At 39.9% G+C, this 24727-nt stretch overlaps 1 protein-coding gene across 1 annotated transcript in view; it reads right to left on the bottom strand.

Moving 5' to 3' along the window:
- LOC119503309 (hippocalcin-like protein 1) overlaps positions 1 to 24727 on the bottom strand; it is a 59721-nt gene that overhangs the window by 6252 nt on the left and 28742 nt on the right. Inside the window, exons 2-4 of the mRNA XM_037795003.1 lie at positions 9622 to 9790; positions 6485 to 6766; positions 1307 to 1412 (exon numbers count right to left, since the gene is read on the bottom strand). Coding sequence (XP_037650931.1) covers positions 1307 to 1412; positions 6485 to 6766; positions 9622 to 9717 — 484 coding nt within the window. The 5' untranslated portion in view covers positions 9718 to 9790. The remainder of the gene's footprint in view (positions 1 to 1306; positions 1413 to 6484; positions 6767 to 9621; positions 9791 to 24727) is intronic.

The raw sequence follows: 24727 nt of genomic DNA on the forward strand, positions 1-24727 counted from the left end.
TTCACGTGTTAAATACTGAATATATGACGTGTGGGTGTGGATGCTCTGAAGGCCCCTTTTTCACAGAGTTGAGCTGAATCATGAAAGTAATGCTACAAATAATGTAACTAATTCATTTTGCTGTTAAGTAATTAGTGAAGTGATGTGATAACATGTTCACTTGTTTTATAACTACGGGTTTGGTGAGGCTTTTTTGCAACGTATTCTCATACAACGGTTCATATGACATCTTACGAAAAATGATTTGTTGATGTGAGTTTTCCAAATGTCCAGCAACATGTGACGCACGTGTCAATGTAGGCGACAAAACTACTTAGTTAGGTTTCGGAAAAGATCGACTTGGTTAGGTTTAGGCGGCAAAACTTCTTAGGTTTAGGAAAACACCGGGGTTTGGGTTAGAATAAAACTGGATGTGGCGCTACGTAAGTATGAAAGTTACGGGACACGAACAGTGGTCTCCTATGCAATATTTTTTGACCCACCCATCCACCCCGACCTCCTTCCTACACAGTGTTTATCGCTCTTTATACTTCCTGGTTCACGATTACGTGGATTACATACAAATTGATTTTGTGGGACATATGTGAATTATACTGTATACGGAGGTAGGTCGGTATAGTTACGAACTGTCTATGAGAACAGCCTGCTTTTTTAAGAGAATCCATGTTAGCTGAGAGTAAAAACAGAGAGTTAAATATGGACTAATACAAATATGGTGTATGGACTAAACCAGCACTTCGTCCATTTAGGATGATAAAATATGTGCTGAGAATTACGCCGTACATGATTCATCTGAGAAGATCTTTATGTGCTCAGTTGAGATCTGGGATGTTGAAAGAGAAATTGATTTTCTGTTTGCATAGACGATGCTCACAGACTGAGTTGGCTGTTCACATGGGAGACATTTAAATTAGCGTGGGAGATGAGAAAAAAAAAGGCCCTTCATCAGCATAAACTTTAGGCTTGCAGCATTTTGTTTCTTTAGTCTGCTATTCGGTGTACGATCTATTAGAATGTTTCCATGTAAATATGCTATTTGAAAGTATATAGAAGAATATATAATGTCGTAACTGGGGACTTTTTATTGTATATAGATATTGGAGGATGTGTGTGATGTATTATATAAAAAAAGAACTAATATCCCAAGTTCTCTCCAAAATCTTGATTCCAGTAAAATGAGCACATTTCAAAGATTATCTTCAATAAACTGTCACATTCATCCCCCCATCCCTCACTCCTCCCCTCCTCTCTCTTCCCTCTCTCTACAGCATATCCACCCCTCCATGGTGCCATTTCCTCCCCTCACCATCATTATTGAGGTCCATTTGTCTGAAGATCTTATCCGTCCTCTTCTCCGGCGTGGATTCATCCTCTGGCATCTTCATCACAGATGACACCATCTTGTAGATGGCCTGATAGACGGAGCGAGAGACAGAAGGAGAAGAGACACAGGGTTCGGTCGGGTGGAGGCGGGAGGACAGAAAAGATGAGTGAATTCAAGCCAGCAGGGACCCATTAGGGAGACTCAGCAGGAGAGAACTAAAAACACAAGTGAACTGAAAAATAAAGTCACTGCAGCTTTCAAGATGCTGATAAACACACTTTCTAAAAGTTCACAGGATTCACTGACATTTGTTGCTCCTGATGCTAAGAGATTCTCCCTGGCCAGCTTGTCCACAAAGACCCACGCAGGGCTGTAAAACCACGCCATCATACCACCGTGACACAGATCACATCAACCACGGGTGTAGGAGGGTGGGGGGGTATTACAAGCAGGGCTTACTGTATAGATCTGATACATCTTAATCTGCTACGAGCGCCTCCCGTCCCCTGATAGCAGTAAATTAACCTGTGCAAGTGAGCACAGGGACGCTCCCGAGTATCAGCTGGCCTCAGATGCAGATCTACAATCAGCTTGCGTGCCCATTAAATCGTCTCCATTGGGAGCATGGGATGTAAAAATGACTCTAGATCAGTGTCACAGCAGCACCCAGAAGGGATGGTAGCTTGCATGAAATAATAAGCCCTCTCTGCTTTTTGGTAGCAGTTGTAAAACTTTATCTCTTGGACTATAAAACAAGTTCATACCTTCCTCTGAAAAAACAGGTGTGGTGTATATTGAAAAATATACTAATGCTGCTCACGTTTTCTGGCTTTATATTCGTTTTTTTGTCTTTTGATTTTGATGTTTTATATGACACAAAAGAAACTGACTTGTTTCATCAGTTGAGCAAATAAGATTATAAAGCATTCTATTAAAGGGACAGTGTGTAGGATTTGGTGGCATCTACCGGTGTGGTTGCAGATTGCAACCAACTGAGCGCTCCTCCGCTCACTCCTCCCTTTCCAAGACAGCGGTAACGTGAAACCGTGGTAACACCATTCGTCTCGCTTAGAGGCCATTCCTACCATAATAACACTACTTTAGGAGCAACAGAAGCCAGACGGCGGCTGGCGGTACCACGGTTTTGCACTCTGCGGCTCATATTACTGCAATTTCACAAGCGTGTCGGAGAACTACGGTGGCCTTCAGGTACCATAAAAACACAAATGACTCTCTCTAGAGCTAGAGTTTGGTTTGTCCGTTCTGGGCTACTGTAGAAACATGGCTCAGCAACATGGCGGACTCCGTGAAGAGGACCCGCTCCCTATGTAGATATGAAGGGCTCATTCTAAGCTAACAAGAATACAACGATTCTTAGATTCAGGTGATTATACACTTATGAAAACATATTATATTCCATTTCTGCTGATAGATCCCCCGAAATGCTACACATTGGCCCTTTAGTTGATGTCTAACAGGATAATAAAAACAGGAATTCATAAAAGATTTTTACAAATGCCATCTCAATCTCCTCAGGTAACTAAGAATAAACGTATTTCCCAAAATGTTGGACTATTCCTTTAAACAATGGGCAAACTCCATTCGCTGAGAAGGCCTATTAGATGTAACTGAAAGCTTCGTAGAAAAGCTAGTATGTTGGCCTTGAGTTAAGTTTTTTTTTTTTGTCACGGAACAGATTTAATTGAAGTATCTAACCAAGGACCGACATGTATATCTGATTGTTCCAGTGATTTTGCAGATTCATTTTTACCACAAAAACCTTTGGGGATGCTACTTTTAGCCACTACGCCCCCAAAATATGGAACACTGCCTTTAAACATTAGACTTACTGACTCAGTGGAAAGTTTTAATCGACAACAACACATTTTTCATCACAATATTACCTATAACTAGCAGCTATCTGTTTTACTTTTATGATTTTCAATTTTAATTTTTAGATAATAGAAACACTAATTTTCTCCCTTCATCTTTGTGTATGTTTCTTTTTTAATTTTTGGTGTTTTTTTGTTGCTGAATTGTAAAGCACTTTGTGCTGCATTCTGTGCATGAAAGGCTCTATATAAAGTTGATTGATTGATTGATTGATTCATTCATTCATTCATATGTATTAACAAGGTTGGATAAACCCTCTATTTTTCGGGGGGAAATATTCTCTTTCAATTAGAATCATTTTTTTTTACAAAATACATTGTTTTAATCATGGCATACATTTCCTTTTCCATATATCATATTCAATCAATTTAGGAAGAGGCCATTATGCCAGATTAAGTCAAAGACCTTTTTAAATTCTACAAATCAGGAAAAAAATTCTATATTTTGTTAGAAATCTCTTTTGATTTGGGTGTGTAGGGTGAGGATATGGTCTGCTGTCAGATAATGTGGTATAAAACAATCTGACTTCCTCTATCAGGACAATCTTTCTCCCTCTCTTGCTGTGCAACGACACAATGGGCTCCTCCTCTCTCATCCAACGGTGCGTAACCTCAATGAGCTGGAGGATAATCCCAATATTCTGCACACTCAGGGATAAACTCTGGTTAAATTTAACTTGCTAATCTATGAGAACTACACACACACATACGCACACATACGCACACATCCTCGGTCCAATATCTCGACACATTGAGTGTCTATTTCTTCTCTTCAAGAGTGACGGGATTACATGCAGCACTAATGTAGAACTGTACTTAGCAGCCTTCATCAACTGTTGCCTGCGCCTTTAATGCAGTCAGCACATTACAATAAGTATGCCTTTTAGAGTCCCTGCACATCGGTGCTTGACCCTCTTTGCACACACTTATACTAATGTATTAGCTTACATAATTAAAGTGAGCATTTAGTATAGGCGCTCTCTGTCTATTTCTGTCGATGCAAAAGTCTATAGGATTGTTTTTGTTTACAAAAAGTTAAGTTTGGTAACTAAGAGATTTATGACATTATTTTGGGGTCTTCTGTCACCACATGTGTCATGTTAAAAATCCCCATGTGACTAATATATGGGATCCTCTTGTTAGTGATTTGTGCCTACACTACAGTATATATTGATCTTAAAGGAAATCCAATCTGTCTTTAAAGGGGAACTCCACTGATTTAACACATCAAGTTCAGTTTATGTGTAACGAGGAGTATGACTCAGCATGTGAAAATTGTCACGGTGCAGGGAGCAGAACGGCTGGAAGGACCCAAATGCAGACTCTGAGACAGGCAGATTCAACAAAGTTATATAAGGCCTTTGCACACCGGGGGCGTGATAAATAAACAACACGAAAAAGCAAAATACTCGCCTGCAAATATTATATGTCTAAGGCTTTTATTGTGAAAGCTAAGAATGGAAGGAGTGGATCTGGTCTGTGCTTTGTCAAGGATGAAAGGATGAAAATTTGTCATTTTGGTCCGGACTACGGAGCCTCCGTCTTCTTGTTTCATAAATATAGACGGAACTAAACCCTTTTCTGCACAACATAATTGATTTATGCCTTTATTCATGGTGCAAAAGCTTAGAAAAATCAACCTTGTTCGGAAAGACTTTACGTTGCGTTTTCGCCGCGTTCTGTGTGAAAGTAGAAAAAATATATTAACATGTGAAATAATCGCATTAAAAAAAAAATGCTCCCGGTGTGTAAATGCCTTTTTAAAATACTTTTTATATATAAAAAGAGTTCTTCTGAGTTCTTCTGCTAAATTCGGCGTCATGTTTCACTCAGTAGGACTCTGATTTAATAGATCAGCAGTCATAAAAATGTGTATACTGCATCGTGAAGGCAGATGACAATCATCTGGGAAACATCATGTTTATTCACGACTACATGGGGCTAAAATTAATAATGAATTATGTTGAATCATGTTCACTGAATGAGTCAGTGTCTGTTTATGAGTCATAGGAAATCATAAATTATCTTTTAGAAGGAGAAGATGTTTACCGATGGCTTTGTCAATGGAGGTTTTCCTCCGGCAGTTAGGAAACAGCTGAAGACTTTATTTGCCTCGTCAGTCATTTAAAATATAAATTAATTTATTAAACAGGCTTTTCACAAATCACTCAGTTCTTCTGATACATTTGTCATGTTTCACAAAGCAGAACTCTGATTTAATGAAATCACGTTATTGACTGGCGGTGTTTCAGGATGTCAAACAGTAACATCTTACTTTAGTTTATTTAACTAAGTTTACAGAGGAGCTGTTAAAGTTAAATATCAGCCGAAATGAAAAGTCTTTCTTAAGGAGTCATACGAAGTCATACGTTATGATTTAGGAGTATCATATGTGTATCAGGGAACACATATCTGTTAAATTTAGCAATATGTTAATGGAGTTTGGTAGTCACTGGTCTCCAACAACTCCAGTGTGTGTTTATGGAACAGTGGGCCATTGGGCGGCAGTCCCCAGTGAGTGTTGTTGTTATTGGTTGCACGTGAGGCATTTCAGGGCAGAGATCCGTTCACACTGATGTCGGATACGGGTCACTTCAAACATGAATGTGAATAGTGAACACACTGTATATAAGAAGTGGACGTAGTCACCGTGACGTCACCCATTGGTTTGTGGACTGGGGTTTTGAAGCCTCAAGTTCAGCATTTTGGCCGTCCCCATCTTGTTTTTTTGCAACCAGAAGTTACAGAAGAGGGTGGAGCTGAGTACAACCACTGAACACTGAATAACACATTTTTAGGCGACCAAAAAGTTAAAATTAACTTTCATGAACTGAAAACACACTGTTAAAGTTGTAAGACAAAAACACGGATAACTCCCAGACCAGACAACGCCGTGGTAGAAACCTGTCAATCACAAGGTAGCCACACCCTCAAGCATACCCTGCTTTATGATCTATTTGACTCTAAATGGGATCATAATTTACTAAATGACGATCATGCTCTATTGAAGAAGACTTGAAACTAGCGATTGAGACCATAAACTCATGTTTACAATATTTACTGAGGTAATACATCAAGTGAGAAGTAGGCTCATTGTCTCATAGACTTCTATACAATCAGATTTCTTTTAGCAACCAGAGGAGTCTCCCCCTGCTGGCTGTTAGAAAGAATGCAAGTTTAAGGCACTTCCGCATTGGCTTCACTTTTTGAAACCGGAGGTCGCCCACTGCCCTCAACCAAACGTCATTACCCAGAGTCCCTTGCTCACCTGTACAATCTCCAGCATCTCGTCGCGGCTGATGTAACCGTTTCCGTCCAGGTCGTACATGCTGAATGCCCATTTCAGCTTCTGCTCCAGCTTGCCCCGTGACGTCACGCTCAGGGCGATGATGAACTCCCGGAAGTCTATCGTCCCGTCGCCGTTGGTGTCAAACGTTCGGAAGACGTGCTCAGCGAACTTGGAGGCGTCACCGTAGGGGAAGAAATTGGCGTAGATTTTCTTGAACTCCTCCACGTTCAGGGTTCCACTGGGGCAGTCCTTCAAGAAACCCTGAGGAAAAGACAACATGAGGTGAGACGGGGTGAAAATAATTAGGGCTGTGCTTGACCAAAGACATTCGTAGTGGACTAACACTAAAGCACCACTTTAAATCTTATGTTTAGAGATGTGCTCATATATTGTTAGAAATAAGTCATTCAGCATGAGAAAAGAATGAAAAACGCCTAATCGACTGAAGAAATCTTAGTCGACAAAAACCAAAACAACCGATTAGGCGACCAATCGAAGAAAGGGCAGCCCTTAAAATTGCTCATACATGCTCATGCTGATACAAGTTTTACATCTGCTGAAGCAATTGAAACCTTTTCAAACCCAGTTGGAACAATCAGGAATCAAATTCCTGTAACAAAACTTTGGCCAGTAAATGTTTCATTCATGTAGCGCTTCACTGTGAACAGATTGAAGAAGTACTTTTTTTAAAAGGAGTTTAGTCTCGGATAGTTGAAAGCGGTTCTATCTTCCTTTCAAGGACTCACATGTGAGAAAGCCACATTGTGCCCGAGAAGAAAAGGGAAGCAAAAGTCATGTCAGTCTCGGCCTTTGTTCAGCAGAACGCTCCCTTTTTCAGATCGAGGTAGAGAAGAGACATTGTCCCGATTTGAAGGCTGGTATTACTTTTTGATCATCATATCAAATATTCTCACGGGTGAAGGTGGAAAGTCAACACGGTTCTGTTCCTAATAAAACTTTTTTTTATTACCACTGACATTTTCGGAGAGAGCGTCACAACCTTTCTTGGATCTATTGACAATAAAATCCCCAAAAGAAGACAAGCTAGGAGAACTTCTCAGACACCTCTGTCACCTCGGCAACCTGTGGAATACACTCTGCAGAGTTTATGACATCTCCGACATGCTGGAGCTGTTAATCTGCTGAGAGCGAGCACCATCATCACGATGACCACTGTCAGTGTGAAGAGACCTGGGGTCAGCGAGGTTTAAGTCGCAAGTCGGGGAGGCGATGGTTTAACATGGACAGCTCTAATGCAGGACAGATCACACAGCTGTTCCATAGGTTTAATCCATGCATAAAGCCATGTAGCCATTACACAAACACCAAGCACATAAGATGAGATAACTCTACCGGTCAAATCGCACTTCATCAAGCTAAGGCTTAACAGACTGGGAGCGGGTGGTGCTCTGCTTTATACTGAGGCAAACATGTCACATTAAAGGCTCAGTGTTATAGATTACTGTAAAAACACAACTGTACGGAGAACGAGAGGTCACAATAACATAGTTCCCAGTCCTGTGAATGATCATTTCACTGTTATCTCAAATATGACAATATTGTGAATTTGAAACAGGTCATGTGAACAGCATATTGCATTTGGATATTCTGAATTAGGCCTTATGAATTAGACCCTGTTCTGGACCATTTTCCGATTAAGACGTGGGATATGCTGATATTATTCTGGTTTTAGGAGCATTCTTTGGACGATGTATACGGCGCATTCAGAATATCCGTCTCAGTTGGGATTTTTACGGCAGTTTGAGCCTCTTGCCTGGTTTACGGTCAGCTCTGTACATTGTAAACAAACCAACTAGCCAACAGTTTGCAGAAATGCATGCCCAAAAGAAAAGCCCACATTTCTTTTTCCTACTTTTAAACATTGTGAAAGACTTGGATGTCAACAGGTTTTTGAAAAAGTCCACCACCGGATACATAATCGGAGTATGAACGGCTGCATGTCAACGGGAAAATGAGTTGAATATTTATTTTCATTAGCCATTTAAACAGCTTAGGGTCGTTTTTGGAATAAGGGCAAATAACTGAATATTTTGTGTAAACATAGTCAGCATAGATATTTTCCTTAAAGCTGCAATAATCAATATTTTTATATTAACAACGAATCAAATGACTGTGTAGTGTGGAAGGAATCACTCCTAGTGACCCAACTCTGCAGTTTCCTCAGTTCTACAGAGCTTTGTAGCCTATTTTAGCTAATTATCTTGGTTTACTTTAATGTTTTGGAGCTGTTTCCATCAAAGAGCTCTAATAAACTGTATATGTATATGACCTGCCCAGCACCAAACGGCTAACAGACAAAATTAGCAACTAGCTGGAAACACTGTGGAGCATTTAGCTGCTAAAGAACCTCAGGTGTTTCCCTCAGGAGTTGGTGGTGGAGACCAAAACAGAGGTAAAAGGAGAAATATATGTCAATAATTGACTTCAATTTGGCCAGAAACACAACTCCAAATGAATGCTAATGTTGCTCCATGTCTGCTAGATGTGCAACTATTTGTTAACAGGCTCACCACATCGATTTTATAAGGGGATCGTATGTCAATGTTGTGTTGACAGCTTGTTAAGAGGACCTAAAAATACAGGTAAAAATCCTGAATTAAAAAATGTACACGAGTAAAAGTATGAAGTACTATCAGCAACATGTACTTAACTATCAAAAGTAAAGGTACTTATGCAGTATGGCCCTCTCAGTGTTACATATTTCTATATATTTTTTATCATTAGACAATATTATTGATTTAATAATGTGTTGAAGCAGCAAGTGGAGCTAATTTTCAACTACTTTATAAACTGTTGGGTAGTTAAATCTATAACAATGCATCATATTTTATAAAATGATAATATACTTTTATGTACATTTTTAATCTGCAATATAACAATTAACTATAGATGGTAAATAAACGTTGCAAAAAGTACAATATTTTCCTCTGGATTGTAACGGTGGAAATGGAAATGCTCAAATAATGAACAAGTACTTCAAGTACAGTAGATGAGCTAATGTAATTAGTTACTTTCCGTAGTAGTAGTAGTACCTTTACTATGACTTGATACCACAGATAATGTGCAGCCTCCGTGTACAGTGTGTGTCTACGTACCTTGTACCACTCCTGCAGCTCGTGGTCGGAGAACTCGGTATTCTCCCGGAGGTCTTGCAGCATCTCTGGCCGCAGCTTGCTGTTCTGTTTCCCCATGGCAACGGGACAGGACTCTTGGTTTCCTCGACAACAACAGTGACTACAGCACTAGCCAGGCCGCTTATCCCACCTGTCAATCAGAGACAAAGAATCGGGAGGTCAGCAACGATTAACCAGAGAGTAGGATGACCTCCTGTGACAAATGAGAGGCGAAATACAGTAGGTCAGCAAACAGCCGGACGTCACCCGGCAGCAGATGAAAATATGAGGGATTAGAAAGTAGGATTCTTCAAGCAAGACTAGATACAAGTACAAGAAAAGCCCTCTAGATGGTTAAAAAATTATGTAAATTATGTTTTCTATCTATGACTAGCCAGCTGCAATACACAGAAGTTGAGTTTGTGCAAATTAAATCACCAAGCACACGACAGAAAAATATCATATGGAATTTCCCTACAAGACATTGACAAATTTACAACAATTCAGATATTTTTTAATGAAATCAAAGCGAGCCATGCCACAATATTGTGTCCCAATCCCTTTGACACGAGTTGTTACGCAACACCAAGAGTCTTTAAACTGCTGCATCACATTCACACAACATTAAATAATCCCAAACACCCCCCCTGTGACGTCAAGTCCTAGCCCACTGATCACATTTATGGGTTTATCTGGCCAGCTGTGTGTTTCTGTGTCAAATCAGCTGTGCGTGCTGCAGATCTCCTAATCTTCATCTCCGCTCATCCCGCCCGACAAAACACCATTTCAGAGAAGCAACTACGTAATGACACAGTCACTCTGACCCTACAATAAGTTACCCATTAATTTTCCCATTACTGTAATAACAATGCCGTTAAGGTAGTTTTGAAGGAATTTTAATGGGGCAATTAGTTGCAATGTATTTTTAATGGATTATATGCATGGTTTAAGGGGTTGTTAAGGGATAAAAAAAAACATTCAAAATTGAAAATCATGAAAACAATCTCTTAATTTATACCTTACCTTTTCACTTTAGGTGAAAATACGGGCATGGTTTTCATGATTTATGGTCAATTTCAAAGGGATTGTACATGTTAAATGCCCTAAAACTCCTTTAAAAATACCTTTTACAACTGAATTGAAAAATGAAGGTCATTGTAAGGTACCAATTAAGGGGTTTATAAAATGTGATGTAAACGTTAAGGGGCTTTTAAACTGTGCATATAATCCATTGAAATACCTTAATATAAGACAGACCATTAATTTATCCATTAATCATTTCCTTGTTGTAAAGAACACTTGACTTTGGACCTGAATTATAAAAAATAAGAATATTTTAAGGTACACATTAATAGGCACATGGAATATTGTTTCATATATTTTTAAAGACGTTTACCCCTTAAAAACTTCGTAAAGCAGGATTATGTATGTTTTGCTGAACTGTGGCCACAAGTGGCAATTACAGAGCGATGGCACATGTTTTACTTTAATGATAAAACCTCCGAAATGATTATCTGTGGTGCCAAAATTTAGTGTAAAATCTAATTAACAAGTAATTAGAGTGCAGGCATGAGTCAAGAAGTGTGTAGGATTTGTTGGCATCTCGCGGTGAGGTTGAGGCAACCAACTGGAACTTTTCCCGCGTGCCGAGCGTGCAGGAGAAATATGGTGGCCGACGCAAAAACGCAAATGGCCCTCTCTAGAGTCGGTGTTTGGTTTGTCCATTCTGGGCTACTGTAGAAACATGGTGGCCAGCACCCTATGAAGATATAAACGGCTCACTCTAAGGTAACAAAAACACAACAATTCTTATTTTCAGGTGATTATACACTAAAGAAAACATACTTGTTAATATTACATTCCATTTCTGCCATTGTGCCCAGATGTTACACCCTGTTCCTTTAAGTAAGTATATTTCTAGAGTGTTTAAACACAGCTTTAAGCTGACAATAAAAGACAAAGTGAAGTATAAAGGAATATTGAAATGTAAAGTAAAAGTTAGAAAAACCCCAAAGAGAACATACCAACGATAAACAGCAAGGTGCAAATACAGAAATATAGACATTATAACCGATTAAAGGATTAGTCCACTGAGTTTTTTGCATTGAGTAAGGGTGCATTTTATCTCCTATAGATTCAACTTTTCACTTCGTAAAAGAGAAAGAATGTGTTATTTGTTTTTCAAAAGTAACATCTCATTAAAAGCGGTATAATCGGAGGTGTTAATACCGGAAAACTGTTGTAAAATGTCATTAACTTTCCCCTGAAAACATTTCCGAAATTCATGTAAACAATTAAGGTGTTTGGTGCGTGTTTTAAGGGGTGAATTAAGGATAATAGAGAGGATCATAGTGCCTGTAGAGAAAAAGAGCAACAAACTTGTGCTTGTTAACTCGGTTCCCCTGTAGTAGACAGCTAATTAGCTTGTGTTCCGCCTTCAAAGTAACTGTTTTTGTGTATGTGTGCGAACGGTGATTTAAATTACAGCATCGCCGGGGCTTGAACACCTCCGACGAGTCTCGGTCGACCTCTCTGACCTCCAGTCTCTCCTCCGTCATGCTGGGTAATTACACCAACAACTTTGTGTGTTTGTGTGTGTGTATGGAAAAAGTGAGAACAGGCTGTTTGTGTTTATATGAACTTGAGAAAGTCGAACAGTATGCGTGAGGCATGTGAGGTGGACGCTGTGGGTAGTCCGAGGTCTTTATCGCTGCCTGGTGAGAGATACGCAGAAACAAAAAACCCACAGCCCTCATCGTCTCTTTGCTCTATAGTTAATAAAATTAGACTCATATTTTAAGTCCCTCATGCTGAATGTGTCGTGCTTGTACTCTGACAGTAATGCGTGTAGCCAATTCCCAGACTTACAGAAGGGAGAACTATAGCCATCAATTATGATTTCTTCCTTTCAGTTCGGGGACCGGCTGCTCGCTCGGAGGATTTGGAAACAATATAATTTCGGCTCTTTGCCATGTGGCATAAAAATGCAGCTTATATCCAGACATCTCATTTCATTTGCTTGACTTATTTTATGATCGTGTTTGGCAGATATGTCTTTTGCTTTTTCTCTAGTGTCTTCGTGTGAAAATGTGTCTTATATATTACTGTTAATGTGGCGAAGTCAAGTCAAGTCACGTCTACTTATAGAGCACATAAAAAAAAAAAACGTTGACCAAAGTGCTTTACAAAGAGATTAAATAAAACTACGGCTGTCAATCAATTTAATTGCAAATTAATCACATTTATTATCTGTTCAAAATGTACCTTAAAGGGAAGTATTTAATAATCTTATCAACATGGGAGTGGGCAAATATGCTGGTTTATAAAAATGTACGTATATATTTATTACTGAAATCAATTAACATCACAAAACAATGACAAATATTGTCCAGAAACCCTCACAGGTACTGCATTTAGCATAAAAAATATGCTCAAATCATAACATGACAAAGTGCAGCCCAACAGGCAACAACAGCTGTCAGTGTGTCAGTGTGCTGACTTGACTATGACTTGCCCCAAACTGCATGTGGTTATCATAAAGTGGGCATGTCTGTAAAGGAGAGACTCATGGGTACCCATAGAACCCATTTTCATTCACATATCTGGAGGTCAGAGGTCAAAGGACCCCTTTGAAAATGGCCATGATAGTTTTTTCCTCGCCAAAATTTGGCCCAAGTTTGGAGTGTTATTTAACCTCCTTCCTGACAAGCTACGATGACATGACTGCTTCACAGAACCATCTAAGAACCCAACAAACACAAGGCTTCCATCCAGGACACAGCTGTTTGTGTCCTGTGTTCACAACGTCAAGTCACATTTTCCCTGTACAAACGTAGTAATTTTAAGCCCAACTATGTTTTTTTTTTCCTAAACCTAACTAGTGGTTTTGTTGTCTAAACCTAAGCAAGTGTTTCTTTTTATTCACAACATTTAGCATGTGTTTTCTGCGACCGAAAAGGTCTGACAAAGTGTCAGTATGTGTGACGAGTTCGGATGACGTAACCTGGTGCCGGTCCGTGTAGCACTTTAAAAACAAATATAAGAATCTTAAAATCAATTCTATACTTTACTGGTCGCAGTGAAGAGAGGCCAGCACAGGTGTGATATTATGGTCCCTCTTCTGGTACCAGTGAGGAGTCTTGCTGCTGCATTATGAACAAGTTGCAGGTGAGATAGGGCTGACTGAGATTCCTACATAGAGACAATCGCAGTCGTCGAGGGGAGAAGAAATAGGAATGATTTTGCGAGTGATCTAAGTAGCTAGTGTTGACAACTGAGTTGATTTGTTTATCAAATTCTAAACCAGTTTTGGCTGGACAGCAGAGTGCCAGCCCTACAAACGCAAAAGTCTGTCACTGAGAGAGTGATGAAGTTACTTGATTGGTCCACTTAAAATGTTTTCAGAAGTAGATTTTGATGGATTGTTTAGACGGAATAACAGAAAGTTTGTTGTTTCCTGTTTGAAACGGCAAGCAGAAAACCAGGGACCAATCACGATAGGGTATACATCAGTATAGGCCAGTTGAGTGGAGCAGCGCGTCCCCTTAGTGTCCTCGTCGGACCTGGTGGACATGTACCGCTGGATTTAACATTACAGACATGACCACTGACCATACACAGTCCAGCCATATACTCGGTTTTGACCGAGTCTTGTTTTGAAAGAACACCAAGATAAATCCCTTGTAAGTGAAAATCCTACTCTGCAATAGACCTTCTTCTGATTCTGAATTGGTATGCCACCCAGCACAGCTCAGTCAATCTTTAGCCCCATACACAATCTAAGCACAAAGGAAGACACAAATTAATTTCCCCTCGAGGAGTAATTGAGTGGCGTCTGAGGCGCTGAAAGCTATATGTGAAATGAGTACGTCTCGCTATAAAACAGTAATTTGTGTGTTTTAGTCGAGCAAGTGGCAGAGAACAGACTGAGTGTACCGCTGTGTCTCAGATGAGTGTTTGGAAAACACACGCCTGCCATACACGCATTGACGCACGCACTTTTAGGTACCTGTAGAGATTAATAATAGCAGCCCATGTTGTCCAATTGTCATTTGGAGAACACTGCCACGAAGCAGTCTGTACCTCTCCGAGTTTGTGTGTGTGTGTGTGTGTCTGTGTGTGTGGATGTGCGGGTTAAGGGTGAATAAGAAGAAAAGCTTGGAAGAGAGGATGAGATTTAATTGGAGAGATAAAGATTCGCTAATTAACGCAGCTAATGCTTCCTGAAGACACACAGACATGCACAGCAAACCATCACCCTAATTGGTTTATGGCAGAAGTGAATACAATAAGTAAGAAAGAAAAGTATGAAGTAAAAGAAAGTACAAAGTGTTTCATCCACAAATGATGCACACTGTGTATATAGTAATATAGGGTTTAACCCATTGTATCTGAAGACTAGTATGATAAGGAAAAATGCCACAACATTTGTTCTGTTTGGTCAAATATCTTGAAATTTGGTACGGACATAACATTACAATGGGCAATGCATATGATACAATACAAATACATATTAATCCTTCCAAAATATAGGAATATCAGCAAGTCATAGCAGAGTCATGAAGCCCAAAGACAAAAAAAGGGACAAAAATGAAAAAAGAATGGAGAAAAAAATTAACAATAATATAATAAAAAATAATGAACTACTAGCAAAACCCAAAACAAAATTAAGAGAATAATTATAATAATAAATAAATTATAAATAAATAAAGATAGACAAAAAAATAAAAAAAAATTGTGTAATTACTGAGACTGAAATATTACTTTTTTAATTTTTTTTTCTTTTTTTTAAATTTTGCATCGGCACTGATCTACTGTGCACACAAATCCCTTCTCCACCAGTACACCTCAAATAACTATATAAACGTCGCTATTTTTCTGGACTTTATTTAGCACATTCTGTATGTTTTCTTTGGCCCAGATGTCAAGAAAACATCGGACTTCTGCAGAAGCTCACTCATGTTAACCTGTCGTTTACTTGTGTTCATCTCAACAGATGCTGCGCGGGCAGCCTGCGTTTTAGTTCACTTCCTGCAGTTGGGTCGGAGTATGTTCTCACTGCAATCGCACTTGAGGTCGCTTGAAAACGGTCTGAGACCACCTCTCACAAGCGGTCTCGGTCTGGTTGTTTTGGTCGCACTAGAGTACGATTACTGCGTTCACAACTGCCCAAACGAACCGCACCAGAGTTCGATTAAAACAGACTAAATGTTGGCTTATGAATGCACCCTGAGATATACTAAATTGACCAGAACATACAGTAAAAAAGGCTCTTAAATCATTGCAGAAATGAACCGTGCCTGAAACACAATTAGCGTCTCCAACGTGGCTGCAAGATGAGGTGTCAAATCATCTGACAGCCTTCTACAGGTTTCGACAAAGCCCTCAGAGACCACAGAAAGTGACAGAGTGTAACCTGACAGACAGGAAGCAGTCAGTACTCTCTACAACCACACAACAAATCCTATTCTAACACGTTGACCTTTACACTGCTCTCGCCACTCCCTCCCCTCCCCTCCCCCTAGTTGTTTTCTTTCCTCAACCCAGCTGTGACCTGTGAAAGCTCGCCTCCCTGTAGGTTTGAGATTCACTGAATAGTAAAAATGATTCTGTCCTCTCTGTTTTAATCCCCCCTGTGGCCCCCCAAAACCCAAAACTCTACATCCAATCCCTTTGTACCATCCCTCTCCTTCATCCCTCCATTCTGAGGCACACATCACTAATCCATCTCTCCAGTCAAAGTGTTCAGCGCTTGTTAGGGTTGCTGTTGTCCACGTAGGGTGACCAGGTGTCCCACTGTACGAGGGACTGCACAGCATTTTTTATCCCTCGTCACACTCCCCTCCCATCTGGCTTTTTATCCAATGGCTGTGAAGGAAGCAGGGAAGGCTGTCATCATCACGGGGCTGCGTTTGTTATCAAACTGGACACGTGGGTCAAGTGCAGGTTAACATTTCACCGTCTTTGCTACGTTATGCACAACGGAGAAAATTGCGAGTCACTGCAAAGTCACAAGCTGTGCAGATTTAGGCGGAATATGATGGAAACTAGCACAAAGAAAAGGAAGAGCAGCCTCAACAAAGACTGTGAAACTACTTCTAAGTATTTATAAGCCGGTTGAAGGCGATTCTCAGAGTTTTTTGTGAAATTTGCCAGTCATTTTTCAATTTCATGCGGTAGGAATACGACATGAAGCGACACAGTTCATGTAAGTCTCACAAGAAACGTATGACTCAAAAAGACTACCTCTCAGCCTTGGTAACGTGTCCCACAAAAACATACTCTTTGTAGCCACATTTGGTTTGTTGGGTTCTGGTCACCCCAGTATTCCAAACCCCTGTCGTAAATCACGCTGGCTGAACACACACATACTCAGACTCTGCCCCCTTGAACATCTGTTCCAGAGCTAGAAAGCGCCACCTGGGCTGATGAACCCCGCACAGAGGAGAAGACAGAGGACGGAGAGAGACAAAGACATGCAGGCAAATGACGCAAACACAAAGATAGAATCACAGAGAGAGGGGTGAGAGAAAGTCAGATCCAAGGACGGCAGGTGCCTCCAGTGACGGAGAGTGCTATTAGGTGGTAGAAAGTCTTTCCCCTAAACTCTCATATGAGGGATATCAGTGTCTGGCAAACAGAGCATCTCATCTATTATCATCACATCTGAGTCACAGAGCTGCTGTAAGAAACCATTTTTAGAAAAGATAAGTCGCCGAAAATTTTTCAAAAACCCAGAAAGTCGCTTCACGACACGACAATGAAAAAGATTTAAAACCAATTTCTCAGGTTGCAACCTGATTCAGAACAAGATGATAGCCTGGAGCAGTGTTGTAATGTATTGCTAGTAAAGTGACATTACAGTTATTGATCACTGTGATGCCCCGTTACTTTGACGAATTGGGAGTTAACTTTTGTGCTGTCTCTGATGGAGGCTTGATATCATGTGCGTTCAATAAATAATCAGACTGGACCGAGACGTCTGGACGGCTGAAAGTGGGGGGGAGGTGTTTAGCAGAGGTGGGACCAAGTCATTGTTTTTTAAGTCACAAGTAAGTCTCAAGTCTTTGTACTAAAGTCCCAAGTCAAGTCCCAAGTCCTATTCTTTGAGTTTCGAGTCCTAAACAAGTCATAATGCACTCTTCACCAAATGTAATGCAATTTTAATAAACGGAGGACATACTTGCCAACCTTGAGACGGTAAAAATAGGAAGGATTTCAAAACCATAGTGGGGACCCTGGGCATCTCCCAGAAAAAAATGAGTTTCAGAGACTTTGTTTCCTGCATGGTGACGTTTAAAGAATGAAAATAACAAAATAATAAGTTCTCTGCAACAGCATTTTTATGTTAAACTTCTAGTTTTACCTTTAATTCTCAGCAAAGAAAACTTCATTAGTTTTTTTTTTTTTTTTGCCCCTGCTTGACTCTTTCTTTCTCTCAAAATTCCACAATGACCTTTCAGCATATTGTAATTCAAGTGTTCTGAGAGATAACTAGACTTCTGCTCCTCCTCATGGCTCTGTTTTCCGGCTTTAGAAAATCTAGCCCGTGACGGGAGACTTTGACCAATCACAGGTCATTTCATTGAAAGAGCGTTCCTATTGGCTGTGCTCCGGTCATGTGAGCAGAACTTGGCGTTCCTTCACCAGATTTCTCAACGGCTGCTAACATCACAAACTTTCTCATTTTACATCTAAACCGTGCACTACAAGATGATTCTGAAAACATTTGAGGAGAGAAATAGGCATTAACGTATCATAATATTGATTCATATTTGATCAGCGCTGCCTAGATCAGCTCTTACTGCTTGTTTTCCTCCGGTCTGTGAAATCTTGCAGATGCCGTTAGGAGCACCGGAGGACACCGAGGCACATGATTTTTTTCAGGTTGACTGTTTCTTGTACTACTGTCACGATATAGCGACTGTTTTATAAAAATAACTTTTTAAAATCATATTTGCTCCAATCTCGCCTACTTCAGCTTTAATACTCTCCATTTCTCTCTCCTTCTCTCACTCCCTGAAGACCTTTTCAGACACAACAACAATTTGCCATAAAGCTGGAGAAATACAGGAGAAAGGAGGAAACCGGGAGAAGGCAATGAAAAAAAGGGAGTCTTCTGGGAAATTGGGATGGTTGGCACAGAGGAATTGTTGATCAGTAAAGCAACGTTTGTTCTTCATGGTTTTCTCCTGCAACTGAATTTAGTGTAAGATAATCAAATGCGAGTCCCAATAATATCCACCAAAAATAAAGAGTCCAGAGTTTAAAAAAACAACAAAAAAATGTAATTTTTGGTCATTTTTTTTCACCCTGATGGAGTTTTTGATGACGCTATAAATATCTCAGTAGACCTGCTGGGTTGTTTTTTAACGTTCTGAAAGATCACCAGGGTTTCTTTTGGGTCTGTGACTTGTGATGATAATATGTGAGGGCACAAACTGGAAGAATCTACATGGGGAGAACTTTAAAATAAAACCCCTGAGGGCCAATTCTGAATTTATTTTTCTTTTAAAGCTACCAGAAGCTGATATTTTGTGCCAACATTATAATTGGATTCTTTTATAAGGCCATTTTATTGCCCTGAAACCCTTCAGAAGCACCTTATAGCACATCGGTGGACACTAAAAGTAATTGAATTCTTTGCTTCTCCTTAAGGAGGATTGAAGCCGGTTTCACTGCAGATTTTTACAGACTGTTGAGTGAAATCCTCCTACACCAGGCTGGAGTGATTTCTCTGGGCAGCTACGTGAAAAGAAAAATATGAAAAACATATTGACCATGTGGTCATCGGAGATGACTCAGGTGACGCTGCAGGGCTGGCCGATATCAGCTTTTTAATAAAAGTCCTGTTATAGTGTCGGCCCAACTTTAGCTGCAATAAATTGAAGGAGAGAGAAGAGACGGAGAGAGGGAAGCTGGAATATGGGCAGGAGGAGGAATGTGAAAAAGAGAAAGTCAGAGAGAGTTAGAGAAGAGATAAGTCCAAAGCCCAATTTAACATTTTAGAAAGCCAAATCTTTCTCTCCACTCTTTAATGTGCTTATAAGACAAGAAAATGCCGCCTTCATATCGCCTGCCAACAGCTCAGTCATTAGGGAGGAAGAAGGGGGGTGTAGAGAGGAAGAGGAAGGACAGCGAGAGGACTGGAGAGTAGCGATGATAGACAACGAAGGGAGGGGTTGAAGTGGTATGCGGCACTAGAATAAAGCAGAGAGAGCTGATGTGAAAAGGCGTAAAAAAAAAAAAAAAAAAAATGACAAGCGCCATTGATTTTCTTTTTCTTCGCTTGAGTGTTTTCAGCCTCCCGTCGCGTCTTCTCAAAGCGCAGCAATCTGAAAGGCCACCTGAGGCGCCGGGCAGCTTATACCTTTCATCCATATTTCTTTTCCCTCTCTTTCTCCCCCTCCAGCTCTTCATGTTTTTATCTCTCCCCGCAATTTCCCATAATTCCTGCACAACAATTCGCTTTTCTTCTCCTGGAACTTCCATCTTGTTGACCTGTGGCGTCTCTCGGCATTGTCTGCCGTCTCTCTCTCTCTCTCTCTCTCAGATTGTCTTATTTTTTCCCTCCCTCTTGTCACTGATGAGGATGATGACTCATGTTGAAGATGCAGTGAGAGGTGTATTGTGTAGCTGAAAGGAATGTGGTATTGAAGACGTGACGGCTTTTGAAAAACATTCTTTGTTGGCGCATTCAGGGTCAGGCAGCAAGCTGTTATCTTAAAGGAATACTTCACCCACAAAATGCCCATTTGTATATGAACAGCTGTGTTTCCATTCACATATTTTTTGCACATTTTGAAGTATCTTATTAGAAAAGCTGTATGGAAACGGCAAAATTCGATACAACTTCCTCAATTTTTCCTCAGAAGATTTTACGCTCGCTTGAGGTGGTTTGAGGTGGTTTATTCCCATAACATGTGAATGCTCGTCTCGAAACATGGCCAACACTAGATGACATGAAAGAACAAGTAAAACCTGCCCAATGGAAACAAATTCCCGAAGACCTCTCTTGATTTTTCTCTCGTAGGTGGTTAGATGGCCAAGCCGACTTGTTTTATTTCCGGTGCTTTACCTCTACTTCTTCTGTACTCTGTTTACTGGTAGATCACAGCCATGTGTAGCCAACTTCTGAGTTTATTTGCTGTAAACCGGTTGATGGAAACACGCCTAATTCCCAATTTCTTTTTTTGCGACACATCAAAAGAAACACAACACAATAATCACCGCGTGTTACCTTGAATTCTTGAAGAAAACATAGTTTTTCTCACATGCCTCCATGGTGAACGAAGAATCCAAAAACAATTGATGAATTGAAGTAAATGGGGGGGGGCCGAGTTTCACAACTATAAGCAAAACTATATAAAAACAATCTGTTTACAAACTCTCACACAACTCGTGCAGTATAATCCAAGTCTAGTTTATCCAGTTGTATGCTCACTAGGGATGTCACGATACCAGAGATCTAGGAGTCGATACCAATACCAGTGAATTTCCACGAATCTCGATACCCAATTCGATACCAAAAACAAAAAGGAACAATGAGACTTATTCCTCAGGTATAGCTCAATGACTGTAAGAAAAAACAGCAGAGGCTGTACACGCACACACACACACACTCTCTCTATATATCCTCAGATTGCGGGCAGTAGTTTAAATCCACTCACATGGTGTCAGACCATTAGACCATTAAATTACATATTTATTTAAAATGCTAATGTTATATTTTGATGACAATAAAAAAGCACCACTTTTCAGAGATTTAGCAATAAACAACAAAAGATAGAAATTCACTTCAGTTTCCCCCCCCCCCACGAGTGAATCCTCTTCTCCAACAAATTAATAAAGGATCTCTGAAAAAGTAAACAAACCCAACATCTCGACGGCGCTGTTGTGTGTGTCAAACTCCGACACACAGAAAGCAGAGGAGAAGCCTTCAGAGAGTTACTCAAGAGTACCATCACATTTTTAGAACTTCGGTTCTCGTGACATCCCTAATGCTCACTCCTTCCCAAACACGTGCATCTTTGCCAAAACCGTGCTATTTAAAACACTCCCACATAAACAGTCTCACACTGCTCAGAAGCGCTACTCGTCCGTGGGAGTCCTAAGTGTTTTAAGCCCCCGTTTACTCATTCACTTATTATTATTTATGTATTTTTTACACATTTGTATTCTTCGTTCACCATAAAGACATGCGAGAAACTTTCTTAAATGGTAAATGGACTACTACATGACAGCATTCACACACACATTCATACACTGATGGCAGAGACTGCCATGCAAGGAGCCAACTGTGCCCATCAGGATCTAATCTAAATACTCATTCACACACTGATGGCTATGCCTTCGGGAGCAATTTGGGGTTAAGTGTCTTGCTCAAGGACACATCGACATGTGACCGGAGCAGCCGGGGATCGATCCACCGACCTTCTGATTGGTGGCTTCTTCAAAAATTCAAGGTAACACAAGGTGAGCAATTAACATATCAATGATCATTTTGTTAAGTATTCCTTTAAGAGTTGTCTGAAGAACAGCAAACAAGTAAGAAGTTATGTAGCAAATGTAGTTCTTTTAACCCAAACTGTGATTTTTTCTATGCCTAAACCTAGCGTTAAATTGTTTCTTTGCCACCACCATGTAATGCGCTGTCAAAAGGTCGTGGTCATTTCACGTATTTCTGTGAAATCACGTTGTAATTATCCGATTCATCACAGCGAGCGACTCCTTTCACATATAACCGTAGCCATGTGATCCATTCTCAATACAAACGCATTGCCTTAATTGACCTAAAACACATTAGAAGTGTTCTTAAAGCTATGAATAATGGATCAACCCCGTTCTTCCTTCTTTCCCTACTTGCTCCATATTGTGTCCTTACTGCCACTGCTAGTCTAGTAGAGGCTGCTGATCAATACCAACCAATTTATCATGTCAAACAAATTCATGTGTTTCCATCTTAAGAGACAGCGAGAAAAGAAGAGGGAGGAAAGAGTAAGGATTGATGGAGTCACTGAAGGAAAAGACATTAATGGAGTGGTTAAAAATAAGAATGAGGGCTGGTCCTCAGTGTGGAGCTCTCTCTCTCCTGCTGCAGTTTTCAGAGCATGTCCAAATCCTGATAATTACTCTCAAAGAGGGAGCACACACACACAGACGAGTACATGCACACACACCTCACGGTACTCTGTGATATTCTTTTTCTCTCATTTAAAGAGACTAATGTATAAAACATCGTCGCTGATGATTTGGCGCCGATGAGACGAGATGAGAATGTGATGAAGTAACATTTAAGGTCACATAAGTGCAGAAGGCAAAACGCTTAAAAGGCTTATGTGGTATTGACTTCAGAGGGAGAGGATGAGAGACGGACAGAGACACAGACAGAGAGATAGACAGAGAGGACAATCCAGATCAGGGATGTCTTTCTTTGATGGAAACCATGGTGAAATAACTACTAATGGAAAAAGCATACTCCAGAGATTATTATGATCAAATTCAGAGAACTGCAAAAAGGATTTCCTATTCGCCTAAATATGAATTCCCTTATGTTGAACTTCGGATGACCATTTAATCTGAGTGCACACTGGATGAAAATGCTCAACAAGTTAGTGTCATGTACATTACAACTAACAATTATTTTCATTATCGATTAATATGCCAGTTATTTTCTTGATTCATTGTTACTGTCTATAAAACATCAGAAAACAGTGAAAAATGCCAATCACAATATCATAATGCCAAAAATGGTCAATACATTCAGTTTACTTATTATGTAAGACCAAAAAAAGTATCAAATTATCACATTTCAGACACTGGAAACATCAAATATTTGATTTTTTGTCCCCAAAAAAAAGACTTAAATGATTCATCGATTATCAAAATAGCTGCAGATTAACATTCTTCTAACAATCAACTTATCCTTGCAGCTCTAATGTGCATTATTCACATATTTTTTTAAAAATACATTTTTGGAAACTAGTTGAACTAATTTGCACTCAATTTGCATACTTTGTAAATGTAAGATTTTATGATGCAATGCCAGAGATAATTACTTTATCTTCTAAATAAATAAATAAATAAATAAATAAATGGAAATACACTCGTCTTGTAATCCTTACTAGAAAAATGGGGCCAAAACAATTAAGAGACTGTCCCCCAGCAGTTTACTAAACCTAACCCAGTAGTTTTGTTGTATCTTTTGTATTGTTTTGTTTCAATTTGCAATGTTAACACATGTTTAAAACTGTTTAAAACTGTTCAAAACTGCGACCGTAGTTCCGTGGCAGACAGGGTTGCATATGTCAGGTGTTCCAAATGAAAAATCTGATCAGGGGTTTAGTTTCTGGTAGAAAATCTTCTGGAGTGAAAATAAGGACCAAAATAAAATCTGTCTCCCGAGCAGCAGTGAGCACTCAAGAAAATTGGACCCATCAACGTTGGCTGACGGTCTTCACCGCCTCCACCCACCAGCCAGACATACATTTAGCTTCCCAAATTTCACCTGATATGACAGCTGACACTGGGAGTCAACTAACGCCATCTGCTGGGTGCATTTCCGATGACAAAAAGTCATTAATGTCATATAAACCAGTGGTTTGCAACCTTTTTCTTTAAGGGACCCCCTTTCTATATCATTGAGTAAACTGATGACCCCTGACTGACATATTGTATGGATATTTCATATTATATTCAATGCATAACAATAACAGTACAGAACAACTGATAAACTGTAGAATTAACCCAAATAGTGAACACAATACCTGCAGGAAGTTTGTGTAAAACGAGCGATTTGGATGAATTTTGGGCCAATTATTTCCTGTGAATACGGCATCACAGTTGAGTTTTCCTGTTATTTTTTAATACAATTCTATGTATTATGTACTTTTATGACTTTTTAACAATCATACATACTTAATAGGCTTCCCCAGGTTGGGAACCAGTGATATAACTAATAAAAGAACGGCGTTTTCCACCATGTGTGCCACTCGACGGTACCGTCGGCGTGCCAGATTGTCTGATTGAGCTTTAACACACACTTCCCTCCGGCCCTGCAGGACAACAACAACAACAGACCTCTTTTCAG

The sequence above is a fragment of the Sebastes umbrosus genome, chromosome 15 (assembly GCF_015220745.1).
Source record: "Sebastes umbrosus isolate fSebUmb1 chromosome 15, fSebUmb1.pri, whole genome shotgun sequence".
In the NCBI taxonomy this organism is placed as follows: Eukaryota; Metazoa; Chordata; class Actinopteri; order Perciformes; family Sebastidae; genus Sebastes; species Sebastes umbrosus.